Raw genomic sequence first — 19501 nt, 5'->3', positions numbered from 1 at the left:
TTCAGTCCATGGACAACTCACAATCTTTAATATTCCCTGATGAAACAATGTGCAAAGTCAAAGAACAGTTAGCCAGAATTAATAAATCATAGAAGACATTGTTACTGTCATTTAAAACATTGAAACAGAAGAAGAAGAATCATACCAACAACAGATTTCAGGAACAGCTGAATCTGGATTGTTGAATAACAACCAAATTCCAAAATAATTTTTTTACTTAAAAAATTGACCTCTTTACTTGCTGGTTTGGTACTAATTGGATTTTAAAGATTTCAGTATGGTATTTTGTGAATACTGAAGAACACAATTTACTATACATCTATCATGCCTTTTAAATAGCCTAATGCAGAAAATTAACATAAGGTGTACTTGATTATGTTACTCTGTTTGATGAGTGTTCTCACAATGATAAAGTGCTGTCCTTTTGAAAAAGATCATAAAACCTGTCCCAATTACACAGTTTATATTGCCTGAATGTTCAATAATAAACCCTGACTACTCTTACTGCATTAGAAATAAAAAGAAATCATAAGACCATATGCTCAACTCATTTCACATAACTCAGATTTTATTGAAAACTTCATACATTTTTATTCATTGTATTGACATACAATATGTGAAAACACTTCTAATGTAGAGTGCTGTTCCTGGCCTGATTGTTGTGATAGGACAGGTCTAGCATTATACCCATGCATGGCTAATTATTATGACAGGCAGGCCTGGTATTACATTCATACATGGCTAATTGTTGTGATAGGCAGGCCTGGCATCACACCTACACATGGCTAATTGTTGTGATAGACAGGCCTGGTGTCACACGTACACATGGCTAATTGTTGTGATAGGCAGGTCTGGCATCACACCTACACATGGCTAATTGGTGTGATAGGCAGGCCTGGTATCACACCCCTACAAGGCTATTTGTTGTGATTGGCAGGCCAAGCATCACACCCACACATGGTTAATTATTGTGATAGGCAGACCTGGTATTACATTCATACATGGCTAATTATTATGAAAGGCAGGCTTGGCATCACACCCATACAAGGCTAAATGTTGTGAGGTCAGGCATCACACCTACACATGGCTAATTGTTGTGATCGGCAGACCTGGTATTATATTCATACATGGCTAATTAATAAGATAGGCAGGCCTAGCATCATACCCATACAAGGCTATTTGTTGTGATAGGCAGGCCTGGTATCACATTAATACATGGTTAATTGTTGTGATAGGCTGGCCTGGAATCACACCTACACATGGCTAATTATTGTGATAGGCAGGCCTGGCATTACACTCGTACATGGCTATTTGTTTTGATAGGCAGGCCTGGTATTTCACACCCATACAAGGGTAATTGTTCTGATAGACAGGTCAGGCATCACACCTACACATAGCTAATTTTTGTGATAGGTTGGCCTGGCATCACTCATACATGACTAATTATTGTGATATGCAGGCCTGACATCACACCCATACATGGCTAATTGTTGTGATAGGTAGGCATGGCATCAAACCCATACATGGCTAATTGCTGTGATAGGCAGGTCAGGCATCAAACTCATACACAGCTTATTGTTATGCTAGGTAGGCCTGGCATCACACCAATACATGGCTAATTGCTGTGATAGGTAGGCCTGGCATCACACCCATACATGGCTAAATGTTGTGATAGGTAGGCCTGGCATCAAACCCATACATGGCTAATTGCTGTGATAGGCAGGTCAGGCATCAAACTCATACACAGCTTATTGTTATACTAGGTAGGCCTGGCACCACACCAATACATGGCTGATTGCTGTGATAGGTAGGCCTGGCATCATACCCATACCTAATGACTAGATGGTCTAAAAACCCTGTCTTTCAACACAATTGTATGTTTTCAATTTAAATTCCAAAACTTTTTCAGGACTTTTTGATTACTCTCATTTCCACAGACTATTTAAAGTTCTGAAAAAATTTGGCAAAATTTTAGAAACTTTTCCCATGATTTCATACTGTCTCTTTTATCCAGCTATCAATAAAATACAATGGCAGCAATGCAATGGTTATTCCTGATTGCATCAATTCAACAATTCACTGAAAGTTATTTCAGATTGCATCAATGCAACAATTCACTGAAAGGTATTCCAGATTTAATCTGTTTATTGTGTGTATGGGGCAAATTCAGTGAAAATTTTTATCAATGGTCATTATAAGAACAGACAGCACAGGGTCACACATTGCACATCCAGGCACCATTCATGATTACAAAATAACTGCCATCCCATATAATAAGTAATGGTGATATAGTGTATCCATATATCAAGTCAGTGAATTACTGATGGCAAGTGTAAGCACTAGGTGAAGTGTAAACACTGAATGGCGGTATTTAGTTTGTACCGATAAAGTAAATGGAATTTGTAATTGCTCTATCCACTCATTAGTTTTACAATATTCATTACATTCTGTTCATGATTATGGCACTGCAATATACTGTGCGACTGGACAGTTTATTGACATATGCATCACAATATATTTAGATTCCAATGAAAGTACAAAATAATATTAATGAGTGAAGAAGTCAAAGATTCATATAATTTTAATTTATTTTGAAATTTCTTTAAGTGAACAGTGATTGGGAAACATCAATACATTAGGGGAAACTGAAACTATGAGACAGTCACTTGTTTAATTTGAATCTACTCAACTCCAACACATTAGTGGCTATGATGGGATAATGATTGTTAATGTGGGAAGCAAAGTTTGTCATCCCAACTGTGAAATTAATCTCCACATTATATTCCTGACAATTGGCATGGTTATCAATTAGTTTTCCATCTACATTCTTTGAGAATTTGAGCCAAAAATGCTGTCAGAGACGTGATTTTGCCTATTTATTTAGGATCAGATATGTAAGACTTGAGACTCCAAAGCCACCATTGGATTTCTGGGTCATTGTCATGCAATGGGCAGGATATAATCTAAAGTTCAACCATTTTCTTGGTGGACACATCTTTCAGAAATCCTAATGTTCTTTTTCTTATAACATCTTATATTAAAAGAGAATTTTTAAACTAGATTGAAATGAAGGCTGAAGTAGAATTGTTATTTGTATACTGTATACAGACAAGATCTGAACCACAATATACTAATACAGTAGTAAAACTGCACACCTCAAGTTAATGCCAAACAAATGAAGACTCTATTTCTTTATTCTATGTTGCAAAATTGTCAGATCCCACAATTCATTTTTGCTCAGAAAGATCCTGGCTGGAAATATATTAGTTACTAGTGAGGGTTGGGAAAAACGTAGAAATTTCATGGGAATTTGCCACGTTGAGTCATGGAAGTTGCCCTATCTTTATGATTTCCAAACTTTTATTGTTTGATTTTTGTGACTGCATTTTTCCAATTAACTTTTTCGTTTCTGCACAGTTAAATGCTCACTAATTATGACCAGATTGTGAAAATTGCACAAATTAAACCACACATTTCCACAAAACACAGTATATGATTTTATCAATACTTTTTTGTTTATTTATAGAAACGGTTTCCATCAGCTGAGTCAGGACTGTAACAACAGTCTAATCCTGTTCCCATGCACACAAAAAAAACAAACAGACTAACTCAACTATCAGATAAATGGACCCAATTATAAATGTTCTTAAACACATTATTTTCATGGTGGCATCTGATAAAATGAAAGCCTGTTAAACAGAAGCTGGATTTATGAGGTTGACTGCATGTCAGATACATTATTAAAAAAACTATATTGGTTAAGTTGTGTATTATAAGCTCATCAAACCAAATTTGTCACTGAAACACTGTCTGCTCACACAGCGGAATAAAAATTCTGAGTCCCAAAAGTTAAACAACTTATAAAATATTTTAAAACTTGCTATAATGGCATGAAAATCTAATCAAGTAATCTACATATGCCTAGACATATGCCTGCCATATTTTATTTGTCTAAATTCAATGATTTTTACGGCTGTCCTAACGAGCTTCTCATGGTAGACAGATATGCATATGGACAGATGGATCAGCATATGTACAGACAGATATGCATATGGACAGATGGATCAGCATATGTACAGACAGATATGCATATGGACAGATGGATCAGCATATGTACAGACAGATATGCATATAGACAGATGGATCAGCATATGTAGAGACAGATATGCATATGGACAGATGGATCAGCATATGGACAGACAGATATGCATATAGACAGATGGATCAGCATATGGACAGACAGATATACATATGGGCAGACAGATATGCATATGGACAGATGGATCAGCATATGGACAGATGAGACAAAATCAAAATGCCCCACCTCACCACAAAACAAGTTGTGAAGATGTAACATTTATTTGCACAATACATCTTTGGTGACCAAATAAGTTATACAGCACATCCACCTACCAACACTGCTCAATGAATGTGGTGAGAAAAATGGTGTCTGTTCACACCCCTACCCCCCCTCTCTATCTCACACACACACACACACACACACAAGGGATCTGAAGATATGGAGAAGTTATAGCTGTACAGTTGCCATACATAATGAGGGAGCATAAAACTGCAACAATATATCTTTGGTGACCAAACAAATTGTACAGTAATTACATCTACCACTCACTCCTACCTGAATGTGATGCGAGAAATTGTGACCATTCCCCACCTCTCACTCTCTCACAATGGATCTAAAGATATGGAGAAGCAGTTATAACTGTACAGCTGCCATAAATACAACAACATCAAAGTAAAACAATTCTATGAAAGTAAAACTGTTGTGGAACACAAAAGATTGCATTTTGAAAGGTGTAAGACTTAGAATGCTATAATTTTTGACTGTACTCATCAAAAGCATCTGGTATTTTGTAATGTTTTCAACTTTTAATGTATGTTCAATAAAATATCCCATATTTAGCACCGAGTTACACTTCAGTGATTCAATAAAACATATAAACAGGTGTGAAGCAATTCTCACAGAATGTACCCAATTTAGTTAATGGTCACAAACTTGACAGAGTATTAATTCTGATGTACTTCACAAATGTCATCTAAAAATGTGTAGTCATTTCTTTTATGAATCAAAGCATCTTCTTTAGAGTGGATGTCACTCTTTACAGTCTATAAATCATCTGTGTTATTTCAGACCTGCATCAAGACTGTGTCAGGATTCCTTAACTGACTCTGCATTTAGGTACCTGCAGGACTCTTTTCCTACCTGGAATGCTAATAATTGGAGGCTGGATGTATGGTGGTTTCATATTTATTACATCTTCTGTATACCACCACTAGTTTTCTTACTTGTTCTGAGACAGAATCACCTTCAGGAAAATCTCTAAGCAAATCAATATTCCATGACCAGCCCAATCCTGACTGATACTGACTGGTTTACACCAACACACCAATTACTCTTGCAAACAATAAATATTCCATGACCAGTCATGTTATTTTAACAAACAGTCATGCTGACTGGATCTCTGACTTTTTCCACACTGAATCAGAGATTCTGATAGAATATTTCTTTCTTGATAGATTGTCTTTGTGACTCTCTCATATGTTGAATGTAGTGGTGGAGAAAGCATGAAGGTTTCCCATTTGACTTAAACCACTCTGTACATGATTGATGTGTATCTCAACATTGTTCCTGAAGGAGCTGAAAATAAATGAAGAAAAAAACCTGTTTAGTACCAGGATATAAAATACTAATTGTTTTCTTTTACCAAAATTACCAAAATTTTACACAATACATTGTGACAACAAACTGCTGTAAAACTTAGCCATATTCAATTGAACTGTATTTGATTTTTTTTAAAAATCACTTAAAGTAATTTCAGGTACATGATCATGGATTCATAGTTTTTACAGCCATGGACTTTTTTTATCAAAGAACTTGAGAATGTTTTCAAGAAGTATTTTTGCTTACAGAAACAGAACTATCTCTATGTCACTTTGCTTATTACGACATAAATACATACAAAAGTAACAGCAAAACACATAACGAAGTCAGGTTTTCGTTACTGAAAGAAGTGTTGAGTAAAGTAAATTTACCACTAACGTTAACATTATATCATTTACGCCTCACAAGAAGCCAAATTTATTCCATAAAAACCGAGAAAAACTCAACCTTTAATCCATACAAAAGGGTACGTACATGTAATCCAATTAGCCTTACTGCTGTGTTATCATAAGATGTCCGGTTTAGGCACTGATAATTGTTAAAATTACAATTATTGAACAGTAGTAACAGCTGAGAAGTGACAGTATCGATGTACAATACCCAAGTCAGCAGGAAAATGGATTGGTAGCCTTTATGGCTTCCCTTAGTAAGATGTTGAGCTTGTTCACTTTGATAATCAGTGGCTATTACTACTGACAATAATTGTCAAAATTACAAATCCTAACGGCCGCGAGGTCAAATCTGCATGATGTTAATGGTACATATCGAAGCCGTTTTGGCTTCTCTCACTTAGTGTAAAGAAATGTATAAAAACAATAGGGTACCAGACTGTGACTAATGAATCACGTGACAAGATCACTTCCTTTAAAAACACACGGCAATTTGTTTAGATGCATACAAAATTGTTTTATCAGTATTGTAGTTGTCAACATGAATAACTTTCTGCAAAAAGATCAACATGTCATCAAGGAAAATAAAAATTCTCTGTTTATAGGACAACGTGAAAGTAATTCAACTGACGGGGGGTGGGGGTGGGGTGTGTCATCGAGGATCCTTGCAGAAAACTAATGTCGGGAAGACTCAGATAAACAATATCGTGAAAGATAATGAAACAATTTTGCAGAAGTGGGAAGGTGAAATGGACGGAGAAAGGAAGATTGTTTGAACCAGGAGATGTTTGTATCCTGATTTGAATGACAAGAAAAAGCAACAATTTTGTCAGTTGAATTGGGATATGACGACTTTACCACAAGTAATGGACGGTTGCACAGATTTCAAGTGTGACACAATATCAAGTGTTCTGTCCTTAGTGGAGAATCAACTGATGTTAATAATGAAGTTGTCGAAGATTGGAACAAAAGACTAAACGATATATGCAGGGGATATGACAGCAAGGATATTTTTAATGTGACGAGACTGGTCTGTTTTGTTTTTTAGACTGTTACCAACAAAGTGACAGATGATGTGAACTGTAACATAATTATAAAGACAGTTTTAAAACTATATCAATGGTTATTCATAGCATTCTTTTGAAAATGATGACACAGTTTGTTTTACATTTATTTCACATCATGCATGTGATTTTTTAATTAAAATATTAAATATTTAAAATTAAATGTACTTGTGACTTTTTTCATATGTATTTACTATTCGCATTTGTCATCCCCCTCTAGAAAGGCCACCTGCATTATAAGGCCACTTCCCTGCTGCATTAGGGGTGGCCTTATAAGAGGGGGACTACTGTATATCATTTTCTTATCCTGGAGTTTTGACCATTTATGGTACTGGCAACCATAACTAATGACAGATCAGCGTCAAGATCTGTGCAAGCCTGAAAAGCTTTGAGGTAACAGATGCTTTCTGACAAATCTGGTCTTAATCAATAAACAGTCACTGCCAACAGATGAGGGATGTAAGTCAGTTATTTTTAGCTCACCTGACCTTAAAACCAGGCAAGGAAATGAAACAAAATAAAAACAAACAAAACTTACTTGATATTATTTCCATCTAGTTTGGTCTTGATGTCAGTGATTATGTCTTGAAGCGCTTTGAACTCAAAGGAGTTTAGCTCATGCTCAGAAAACGTCTGAAATAAACATACAAAGATTTATAAGAAATCAGAAAGTGACATTAGTTCTAATTAACTTCAAGTGACATTTCCTACACTTCCTTTCATTCATACCAACATTCACTTATATACAATAAATTTTTTAAAACTTTTTTCTTCAGCATCCCAGTTTTAGAAAATAACAGATGAACAGCAAAGCTTGCCTGCACATTTATTGAGAAACAATAGGATTTTTTTAATTTGTTGATACTAAAGGTGATCCATAATGAATGATGATGAAAATGTTGATAGTCAAATTTTTTACATTTTCTTTCTTTGATACAATGATGGTGTACTTCTCAGGAGGTATACTCCTATCCAATTTAATGACTGTACAAGCAACAGGGTAAAAGAAAATCCATTTAAACATTAAAGGTATATATAATCACCAAAGTGTAAAAAGTAGATTACAGTAACCTATTTCTGATGCCATGGTGTAGTACTCCTCAGTATGCATGTACTTATCAAACATCATGACTGTAGAAGTGATCGTGTCCAGAAACATAAAAAGGTCACAGTGACCTACTTCTGGTATGGTGGTCTTGTGCTCCTCATGATCCATGCACACGTCTCTACTCATGATTATACAAGCAATAGTAAGTTAAAGTGACCTACATTTGGAATGGTGGTGTTGTACTCTGGATTGATGCACCACATATCTAGTTTTATGACTGTACAAACAATAGTGACTTAAAAACTATCTAAATATAGGGAGTACATGGTAAATAAGCATTAAAAGTAGGTCAAAGTGACATCCTTTCAGTATGGCAGTTTACTACTCCTTAGACTGCATCCACAAGTCAACTTTTATACCTGAAACACTGACTTAAAGATAAATGGTGTACACCTGCTAACACCAGACTGATGACTACACCACTATGGTATAGCATGATCTCTACTGAACATAGTGAAAGTGGGCTAAAAATAAGAATGGTGCCGAGAACATTGGATGCACCTACCAAAATGGAATAACTGTAGAAACTTGAAAATAGGTCCAAAGATAACAAAAATGATAAAAATGACAGCAATACGAACAATGTAAATGTATGAAGAAACAAAACAAACAATGTAAATCTCTGTAGAAAATAGATATGTCTCCCTGAGTGCCCAAAATAGTCATTGCAATCCTGTTGATGTTACAGTTATGAATTTAGGAATTTCAGGAAAAGATGTCAGTATAAGTCATATAAATAATCAAGGAATCAGAGGGAAAACAGATAAACTCATGTTAACTTCTCAAGATAACAATGTACATTTGCTTGACATATCAAATAAAACTGACTGAAAGTCGATGGATATGACATACCGGTTTGCAGAGACAGGAAGGCAGAGGTAAAAGACTCCTAGCATGTGTCAAAAATGGTAGTTTACAAAAGGATGAATCTTTATTTCCCAAAAAGTTGAATCAATATGGATTCAGATCACCCCAGAAAAAACCCCCAAACCCTATCTAGTGAATTTCAAGTACAGGTATACATCCTCAATGTTGACTAGAATGAAAATTTTGAATTTCAAATAGAGAAAGTTGTAAATGAAGAGGATGAATTTTACATATTAGGTGACATATATAGGGACCACCTAAATGTACAAAAAAAGAAACATTGGTTGGATAATTTTTGGTGAATCTTTAGGAATTTCATAATTAGTCAATGAACCCACTAATGTAACATCCAATTAAAAAACACACACAGACCATATATACACACATACACAAATACTAAAGAAAATGTTTCAAGAATGTCTGTTCCAAAAATTGGTTTAAGTGATCATTTTGTAATTTTCCTCCAAAGAAACTTTAACAATAATGTAGCATTTTTGAAATGAATGTTCATAAATCTAACACACACAGGTCTTGTAAAACTTTCAGTAATGAAAATATCTTAAAGGATTTAGAGTAATTCCCTGGATATCTTCAATTTTTTGTATCATACTGATGATATTATAAATACTTGGTCTGACCTCATTTTGACAGTTGCTAATAAACATGCACCTTTGAAGACATGCAGGGTTAAGTATGATTATCAACCAGGCCGGGTCACCACAGAAACTGTAGATACAACGAATGAACAGACAGGACCGAACACTTGAAATCTAAAGGTAAGGAAGATTAATACAAAATGTGGAGTAATAAAGTAAGCAAAATTATTAAACACAATCAAAGACAAACCACTATTTAAAAAATTCTTGATGACAAAAATAAAATAAACAAAAAAGCCTAAAATATCTGCAAAATTTTTAAGGAATTTGGAGCACAAAATAATAGAGATATATAATCCCTAATTAATGATGGAAACTGTTTTTCTGATTCATATATTTGGCTTGGCTGGACTTTTCTAGAGCAGATATATCACTAAATTGAGTAGATCACTGACTCAAGATTTGTCCCATCTGAGAGGTTCTATCCAAATCAATTTGCAGTTTTGACACCTCAACTTCTGTATTTTATTTTCCAGTACTAAGACAGGTTGTGTAAGCAAAAGCCCACAAAACCTCCATATTGACTGACACTGCAACCATGGTACAGGCTTCTGGGTTATACAACTGAAGAGATGAAGGTGGGTACTTTGCAATTCCACCTTCTTGCAAAAAGTTCAATCTTTTGACATCTCCAAAGCAAGCAAATCCAATGAAAGACCTATTTATGGATGGATTATTTAGTATCAATGATCAGGCCTGTTCTTGAGAAAGAGTTTGCCAGGATACCGAGTCCATCAGAAATGTATCTGATGTGCATATTTGTATTTTAGTTTGGTACACTAACACAGAAACTGCCAAACCAGAATGTATAGGTCAGGTGATTTGGCACCCCCCACTCCTTGAGGAGGCAGGTCACCAATATAGAGTTGTTTGATATAATCTGGCCTACTTTTACTAAGGTGGTGTTCCAGAAAGAAAAGTATTGATTATAGCCTTAATTTCCAAAACATGAATATCATGAGGTATTTCATCCAGCCCCAACTTGCTGCTGACCATATCAAACTTTGGCAACTGGTGGGCTCCCCAACCATATCCACTGGCATCTGTACATATTGTAACTTCAATTTGGGGATTGTTCCAGAAGAATTCCTGCCATGAGTCAACCCTAGTTACACCAGTGAGTCAGGAATGATACAACCTCATTTATGATCCTGAGCTTCTGATTGAGTAGACTGGAAAAGGAGTGCCACTGTGCCAGCAAGGTCATCTGTAACGGTTACATGAAGGGAAAGCCAGATCTGATGATCTCATTCAGTAAATGAAGGGGTCGCAAAATCTCATTTTAATCCACTCCTGCTGTATATCGACTCTATGAGTATGATGATCCGTACAAATAATAACGTGATGAAGTCGTATCTGATTGAAATTAGTGATAAATTCCATACAACGATGGACTAAATGTAGGGATGGATTGAGGTCCAACTTTTCTCAGTCCACTAGAAAACTGAGATGACACAGAAGGATAGAAGAACTTGCCATATATTTTTCTAAAGGATGTCATACTGCTGTCACTGTGGATGAAGTTAACCAAAACAGGGTGATAATGCAGTTCAGAATTTTTTATGAACACACATGGGCTGAAGTTTAGACCAAATGGAAAAGCACACAACTGTAAATGAACCCACAATATGCAAATGGAGAGAATTCCTGTGATGCTGAAAGTAAACATCTGTCAGATCTAGACTGATGACAAATTCTGAAGGAGTGTCATATACTCTGTGCTGTCTCCATGCTGAATTTACATTGGTTGAGGAGGCTTAGGTCAATGTTTGGCATAAGCTTGCTGTTGACCGTTTGTATAAGGAAGGGTCTAGACCAGATGTCCTGTTACATAATTTTGTCCTTTTCAAATCTGACAGTATGAACATGATGAGCGAAGAGGATGAAAGAGGACAGGCTTGGATAAATGAAATCCAAAGCCCATCCAAAAATGACTTGGATTGCCCACTTATCATGCAGCAAAAGAACGAACCAATAACAGTGGAAATGCATAAGTCTGGCACCCACCTGTAGGATTTCTGCAGGCAGTCAGAGTGGTAAGTCAATGGCGGGTGTTACGAGACTTGGCAAAACAAGAAACCCCCACAGGTAGCTGAACTGGATAGGACATGTATGGCACAGATGTCTAATAAAACATGTCAGTGATGTAAACTCCAAGCCTGTATTGAAGAGATGTGATGAAAAGCCAGCAAATATGACATCACCTTTTGCAACAATCTCCTCATTTGCAACTCTAGTGGCACTCCTGTCAGTAGATTTTGCCTTCACCCATATAGCCTCGCTTCTACTTTTGCACAGCATCAAGGTCCACATTCTGCCAGGAAAGACTGCTCATTTCTGGGATGGCTGGATTTGAGAGGTACCAGTGTTCTGTAACATTACTGTTACCGGGAAACATATTCAATGAAGAAATAAAATTTAGATGAATAGAATGGATAGACAGATATGGCAGAGGACAAAATATATAATCAGTCAGCTAAATGTTAATGCGTACTTTCCATAGTTTAGCTTAGTTTGAATATCATTTAAATAATTTTTAATATTTTACTATGCTGACATTTACTTACCTTTATCTGCAACATAAGTGATGTCAGCTGTACTATCAACTTCATCAAACCAGGGTTTTTACTGTTCTTCTTATGGAACATGGTCTGAAAAATATAGACTAAAAAATGTCATGACAATTGAAATTCTAACATATATCTGATATAATCTGAATGCATTAAAAACAATTATTGTCTTTATATATATATATATATATATATATATATATATATATATATATATATATATATATATATATATATATATCTGACATACTCTGAATGCATTAAAAACAAATCTTGTCTTTTATATATATATGATATACACTGCATTAAAAACAATTCTTCTTTTTTTATATATCTGATATACTCTGAATGCAATAAAAACAATTCTTCTTTTTAGATATATCTGACATACTCTGAATGCATTAAAAACGATTCGTCATTTTATATATATCTAATATACTCTGAATGCAATAAAAACAATTCTTATCTTTTTAGTCAATTTATTTGCATAAAAAATCTAAGAATTCTTCATGTCTTTTTAGTCAATTTGCTTGTACAAAATACCCAAAATAAACTGCTTATCTAGAACTGCATAAACATGCACGTCAAAAGAGGAAAGATATGTGCTGAAAGATTTGATCAGTTGGGCACAAGTGCTAAGACAACTTCACTGCTGGATCAGTCATTTTAGTAACCATGGTTTATATTTACTCATATACAATGACATCAATAAACAAAATTATGGCAACCAAACTTATTTTCTTTACAGAATCATAAAGGAAGAGCCCAGCAGTGGGCATTTCAGCAGCTTAGCCCCTTTAGCAGAATATGAAATTATGAGCAACACATAACAAATTTTCACCAAATAATTCAGTTTGAAGCCTACAATTAAAGTTGTTAGAAATAAACTGTTACTAAGGTATTGTTAAGAGTTTTATCCAATATCAGTGGTCATTTGGCTGGTGATTAATAACAGCAAAAGTTCCTTTGCATTGCTCACTCAGATCAGCAATCAAGTTTTCATAAAGGATGGATGGCCAGATTTTTATCCCATGTATTTGATACCTGCAAGACAATCATTCATTTCAAACCACGTATACCTGACTGATCTGTTGTACAAGTTGTTGAGCCTCTTCATCACATCTCTGGCGGATCTCTGATGGCTGATCCAGTGGTGTCAGACCTTGTTCTGGGGCAATCTACAAAAAAAAAAAAGACAAATAAAGCCTTTATTTTCTACACAACAAAGACTAGATTCATTTAACTTTTTAACCAACTACATCAAACATCTGGTACAAGCATAAACAACTCTGCTGCTGTATAAGTTATGGATTCTGCCAATGAGTAATTCAGCAGATATTGAATTGGCACTAAATTGTACATGGTCATACAATAATACTGTAAACTCGCCAACAGAACACAGAGGGTGGACTGAATGGTGGCATTCAGTGGCAACTTGCCAGAACAAATATATGATAAAATATGAGTGTTTCTCAGTGCAACCATTATAACTTTAGACAAGGGATTAAGTATGCATATGCCAAGATAGTGTCATCTGAATGCTCGGGAAATTGTTTACATGAATGGAATTATTTGATGGCCTATACCAAGAGCACAGAAAACAGTCCCCCATTCCATTGGACAATGTGAGTTTTGTAGCAGGGACATGGTGGACATTAAAGTTTCCACTGTAGAGAAAGCACTGTCATATGTCACAACTGAAAAAAAAAAAAGTTTATGTATGCAGCCCAATTCCACAAACAAGACTAAACAGTCGACCCCAAATAGCTTAATTTATAATAACTGAAAGCTTACCCCATTGGACAAACAATGGAAGTCCCCGAATCTATGTCTAATGTTGTGCATAAAATAGTCTTAAGCATACAGCATAAGCAACAACTATCATAGCTGAAGACCAAAAATTAAATTCACAATGGGTAATGAATCTATAACCCCTGTATGAAATCAAATATATGACAGCTAACACAGACTAAATTTTCCATCAAAGTAGGCATGGAGTAAGCTAAATAAACATTGAAAGGGAGGATGGAATCCAGATCGGCAGGAAGGGATCTAAAATACTCAGGAACTAGATTACACAGGTTCCACTGTATATATTATAGCCCCGTTAGATGTATCACCATCACAATGTATTATGATCACGGATGGCACAACAATACTGACAAGCAATACAGATCAGTAGTGTTGTACAGATTTGAGAACCCACCACACTCCATGTTAATCCATTTAAAGTGAGCCCACCCTCCCTAATTCTTTTTCTAATTTAATTCAATACTAAGCACTACTAAAAGAGAGTAAACCTGTTTAATGTAATCAGCGGTGTCCTCAGCATTGCTGTGAAGTGTCAGTTCTGTAACAGTTACCTCCTACATACAGCTATCTGACAGGTACAACCAAAACCTGGCTTTACATATATCATTTTTCAAATATATTTTACATTTCCTTAACAGCCAAAATAATTCCATAGGTAGGCAGGTCTGCATATGTGAATGACGGAGGCATACTTATGTTCAACCCAGTATGCATCATGTGATGTTATCATAAGGTTCAAGCTCAGAAGATCTTGGATTTTTCAATGAGCTGAGTTTATTTTAAAAACCTTTGTATTTTAGGGATTCTATCTTCAAATTCCTTTATCTTTATTTTGTATACATTTTTGGTGTTTACCTGACAAAACAGGTAGGCAGGCAGTCAGGCAGGTGTGCACACACGCAAGTAATCCATAATTTATATATAAATGGTTTTATGTATAAATGTGTGAAGGAAGGGGACAGTTGTATTTGCATTGTATTTCCAAATCTGTCTGGAAACTACTCTTTTACTGAATTCAGCTAATTTATTCTCCCCTCACCTACTCCTTATTAGTTTTGTCAACTTTCGGAACAAATAGGAATTAGAAGAAGTGCTATGTTCTGTCTACTTAAAATTTAGCTGCATCATACCTAACCCCAAACAGGTAACTATGACCTGTTTTTACTAGCACTGAACACAAGTCCTCAAGACAAATGCATTCACCACAATTCAGAGCAATATATGCAGTTTTTGATAATAGATCTCAACGTGAACAATTTAAACACCTGCAGTAACAAAAATAACAATACCATCAGAAGAGTGATACCTATGTGTTTGGCCTATGTTTAAATGGTGAGACAAAAAGTATCAACCTTACCTCTTGGCAGAACTGCTGAACTCCTATCAAATATTCATTCAAATCTTTGTTCAAATTTTCTAGTTCCAGGATAATATTGGCATACTTCTTCTGAAACTCTATGGGAATTGTTTTCTGGTAGGATTTCTATAACAAAAAAACCAAAAGGAAAATGTAAAATAGCTGTAAATTTAAAAAAAATATCTCAAATTTAATTTAAAAAGAAAAAAAGGTAGGTAACTGAAGATAACAATACTTGACCTGGATACATATTGTGGAAATAGAACAAGTTAGTAGTAAATGTACAGTGATGTGTAAATTGCAAAGGAATGTGCTCTCAACAACTGGCTCAGCATTGGCCTTAAACAGGCAAACTTGTGTTGTGATATCAAACTTAGGAGAATGGGTAGAAAGGGACACAACACCTCTAAATGACAACAAGGAATTCTAAAAATTTTATTTAGTTAAGGTTCTCATCAATATAATGGCACAAGATAAATATGGCTGCAACTCAATCTCTGTTTTCCCTGTAGTTATGCTAAGGAAGCTATAATGATAGGCAATCAGGGACCACAATGTTTGTAAATGATAATGTTGAGTTCTTGGAATGACACTAATTCAAGATTTCATTAGTTTCACTCTGCATGCCAGATACGGCTGAAATCCAGCAAATTTTGTTGAAGTAATGCTGCAGAAACCAAAGTTAGGAAGAGACACAATCATACCAACTCCAGTAAATATTGTGGAATGTTGGAAATATAATATAAATCCCATACCAAATCAAGCTGACAACCAACAAGCCATGGTAAAGTTATCCTGTGGAAACTAAAGTCAAGATGACAAGAAATCAGGAAGCATTAACTCATGTATATGATGATATGGAAAACTGGAAATCAAATTCATTTAAGGTCTAATCAATAGAATGTCCTGGACCAATTGTGGTTGAAAACCCACAAACCTGGTAAATTATGCCATGAAAAACAAAGACAGGAAGATGGAATAAAAAGTTTTGTTGACAGCTGGACAGACAGACGAACTGATGGCTGGATGTGATTACTACTGAGCTAACAAACTTTGTGAAAAATACACATAACATAATGAAATTTACGTCCAATTAAAGAAACATATTCATCAAAGACCTATTTTTCATCTAAAACAACAAAGATTCCTATACCTTGATATTATCCCCAATTCTAAACCAAAAAGTAGCTTACTGTGATCTAGACCTGCCGACCTTACAAACACCTTCTCAGTAATGGAGTAAATGTTGTGCCACCAGTTGGACCAAATTTTCAATACGGTGAAACAAACTATCATGTGTTGCTATTGTTGACTTGGAAAATATGCATTTGAAAAGTGTGGTCTGATGTAACAAATGTAACATAGTGTTGTTCAACTGAAAGGTTTGTAAAGTACACTCTGGCCACTATGACCTCCAGTTCAGTTTCATAAATTTTACTTCCAAACACAATGGAGCTCAATGCGTTCTTGCTAAATCTCTTCACTCGATGTAATCTTCTCTATGTTTGTTTTAATTCATGTGGTGATGACCATCATCTCTCCTGCCACAAGCAATGCACAAACTCATACATCAAGATGTCCAATAAATGTAAGTGTTCACTTTCCTGTCTTCCTTGTGATTACTCTTTGGACATGTTAAGTGGCTGACTGTGCCCTTTGCATTAAGCAAACTTTTATTTATTTGATAACTTTTTGGATGACGATATGATGTAAAAGGAAAAGCTTGACCAGGTTGGCATTTTGCATGAAAAGCATGGACAGACTAGTATCAGAGATATGCATGTAAAGTTGGTCTGATTTCATAACCAAATCATAGCTGGATTCCCCATGTGAATGATAACCCATTGTCCTAATTTCATAAGCAACAAAACCTGATGTCATTTGACTTAAGACCCTAGCAAACGGTTAAGAAGATAAACAGTGGAATCTTACCTATAATATTTTACCAGCGAATACAGTGAAGCTAACAGACTGTGTTGACTGATTTAGTTGGGTCTGGAGGTGTATGTGCTACCGCCAATGGACCTACCAGATTCAAGGTTTGCTTCTAAGATGCTAAATCTCTGAGATGAAGGCTAGAGAAGGCTGACTGAGTGCCAGCCAACAGCTTCTATTATATCTCGGATTGAAATGCTGCATTCGAACATGAGGCTCGCAGAGATGGCTCAAAGCTTCTGAGCAGTAATCTTCGTGAGGTGACTGATCCAGTCAGCCACGAAGCATGGGCATGAGTGGTGATATTCTGTGTTCCATCTCATATGGGAAGGAAGAGGTGTTTGTGCATGCCACGACTTGTCTGTGTTTCAAGCAATGCTTGAGAACACAAAGAGGATCTTGCATGGCTGCTGTTCTGGATCCGTCTATGGAAGAGATGGAGAGGGTGACCAACAGATGGTAACCTATTTTGAGCTGGCTGTGTTAATAGAACTACTGAACCCTCTAATCTGATCTGAAGAGAATTCTGGTTGACATAAACAGAATGTGGCATGTGGCTTGTTTTAACGGCATGCAGAAGCTAAAGCTACCAGGAAACATGACTTGTATAATAATAACTTTAGCAAAGTGTGGGTAAGAGGTTCAAATGGATTTGAATCAAGCCATATTAAAAGGCAGGATTGGTTCCATTTGGAAACAGAGTGAAGAATTTTGGTTGATTGAGAACAAAAAGGTCAAAAAACTCTGATAGTTAACTGTCCTGCCCAAAATCATGTCTGTCATGATCCTGAAATGTGTCCAATAATATGGGGCAGTAGCCTTTGATACAGATTGGGGCCAACTCTTTCTCATCAAAGTGCCTGAGAAAAAAGTTGGCCAGTTGAAGGACTAAGGTACGCAAAGGGACAATGCTGTTGGTATAGCACCAGTCCTTGAAAACATGCCACTTTCCCTCGTAAGTCTTCAAAGTGGAGGGCCTTCTCTCCAGAAATGAAGGTTTTAATTGTTTGTCTCACAAGGCAGTTCTGATAAGAGCCAAGCATGTAGAAGCACAGGACAGTCTGGAAGAACCACCTGTGACTGTGGTTGCTGAAGATTCAGGTTGGTTGGAATTTCCTGGGCATATCTATCACTAAAATGAGTAGATCAGTGATCCAGGACTTGTTCCATTTTGACCCTGTATCTTCTGGATTATTTTCGGTCTCAGCACTGTGGGAGGGAAGGCAAATGGCCCCAAACCTTCCCAAGTGGCTGACATCCATGGCCCAAGATTCTGAGTCTTGAACTGGAGATACAAAGATGGGTAGCTTATGATTCCACCCCACTACAAAGAGGTCAAGTACTGGCATAAATACCTACCATTATTTCCACTTGGGGCTTCTCCAGCAGGATAACCGTGGACAGCCAATATGGGTTGCATCACTGATGCAGGAATGACTGAATCTTGGGTGTGATCATGACTGTTTGATCAAGGGGACTTGAAAAGGGGCGCCACTGTGGTCTCAGTGTCTGCATAAAAAAGACAGCCATGTGAGATCAAGTCTGCTGCCTTGAATAAACCAAGGAGTTGTAAATCTTTCTCACTTAAGTCCAAGTCCTGTTGGAGATGGACTCGATGAGCTTGAAGATTCAGATTATGTGAATAAAAGGAAGTTGCACCAGATTCAATTGGTTAAAAAATCCAAGTCAAGATGGACAAAATTCTGGGACTGACTGAGGTCTGACTTTACCCAGTTCACTAGAAAGCCTGGATGGTCTAAATGAGAGGAGAATTGTGTCTGCCTTGAGGTAGAATAAAACTTACCATATATTTCTTCTGGATATTGTCCAGGTGCTCTGCCATCGACCAGAATAGGGTCAAGATGTAATCCATAATCTCAGTAAAAGCCCAAGGGCTGATGTTGAGGCAAAAGGGAGAACTCTGAACCGATCAAATGTGTAGCTGTAAGCAAAAACAGAGAAAATGTTCAAATCATGGGGTGGATAGGGATGTGAAAATATGCATCTATCAGATTGAGAGTGATGGCATACTCATACCATCAAATGGAGAGGCGGATTGAACT

The 19501-nt window shown here is 36.2% G+C and overlaps 1 protein-coding gene across 1 annotated transcript in view; it reads right to left on the bottom strand.

Moving 5' to 3' along the window:
* Positions 1 to 547: 547 nt before the first annotated feature.
* Positions 548 to 19501, bottom strand: part of LOC149785232 (protein lin-9 homolog) — a 65036-nt gene continuing 46082 nt past the window's right edge. The window contains exons 12-16 of the mRNA XM_089979062.1: positions 15504 to 15629; positions 13414 to 13512; positions 12332 to 12415; positions 7672 to 7766; positions 548 to 5656 (exon numbers count right to left, since the gene is read on the bottom strand). Coding sequence (XP_089835188.1) covers positions 5554 to 5656; positions 7672 to 7766; positions 12332 to 12415; positions 13414 to 13512; positions 15504 to 15629 — 507 coding nt within the window. The 3' untranslated portion in view covers positions 548 to 5553. The remainder of the gene's footprint in view (positions 5657 to 7671; positions 7767 to 12331; positions 12416 to 13413; positions 13513 to 15503; positions 15630 to 19501) is intronic.

This window comes from Sinohyriopsis cumingii, chromosome 13 (assembly GCF_028554795.1).
Source record: "Sinohyriopsis cumingii isolate HCF-2022 chromosome 13, ASM2855479v2, whole genome shotgun sequence".
In the NCBI taxonomy this organism is placed as follows: Eukaryota; Metazoa; Mollusca; class Bivalvia; order Unionida; family Unionidae; genus Sinohyriopsis; species Sinohyriopsis cumingii.
Note: the sequence above shows the minus strand (reverse complement) of the source record. Positions and strands in the feature narration are given on the sequence as shown.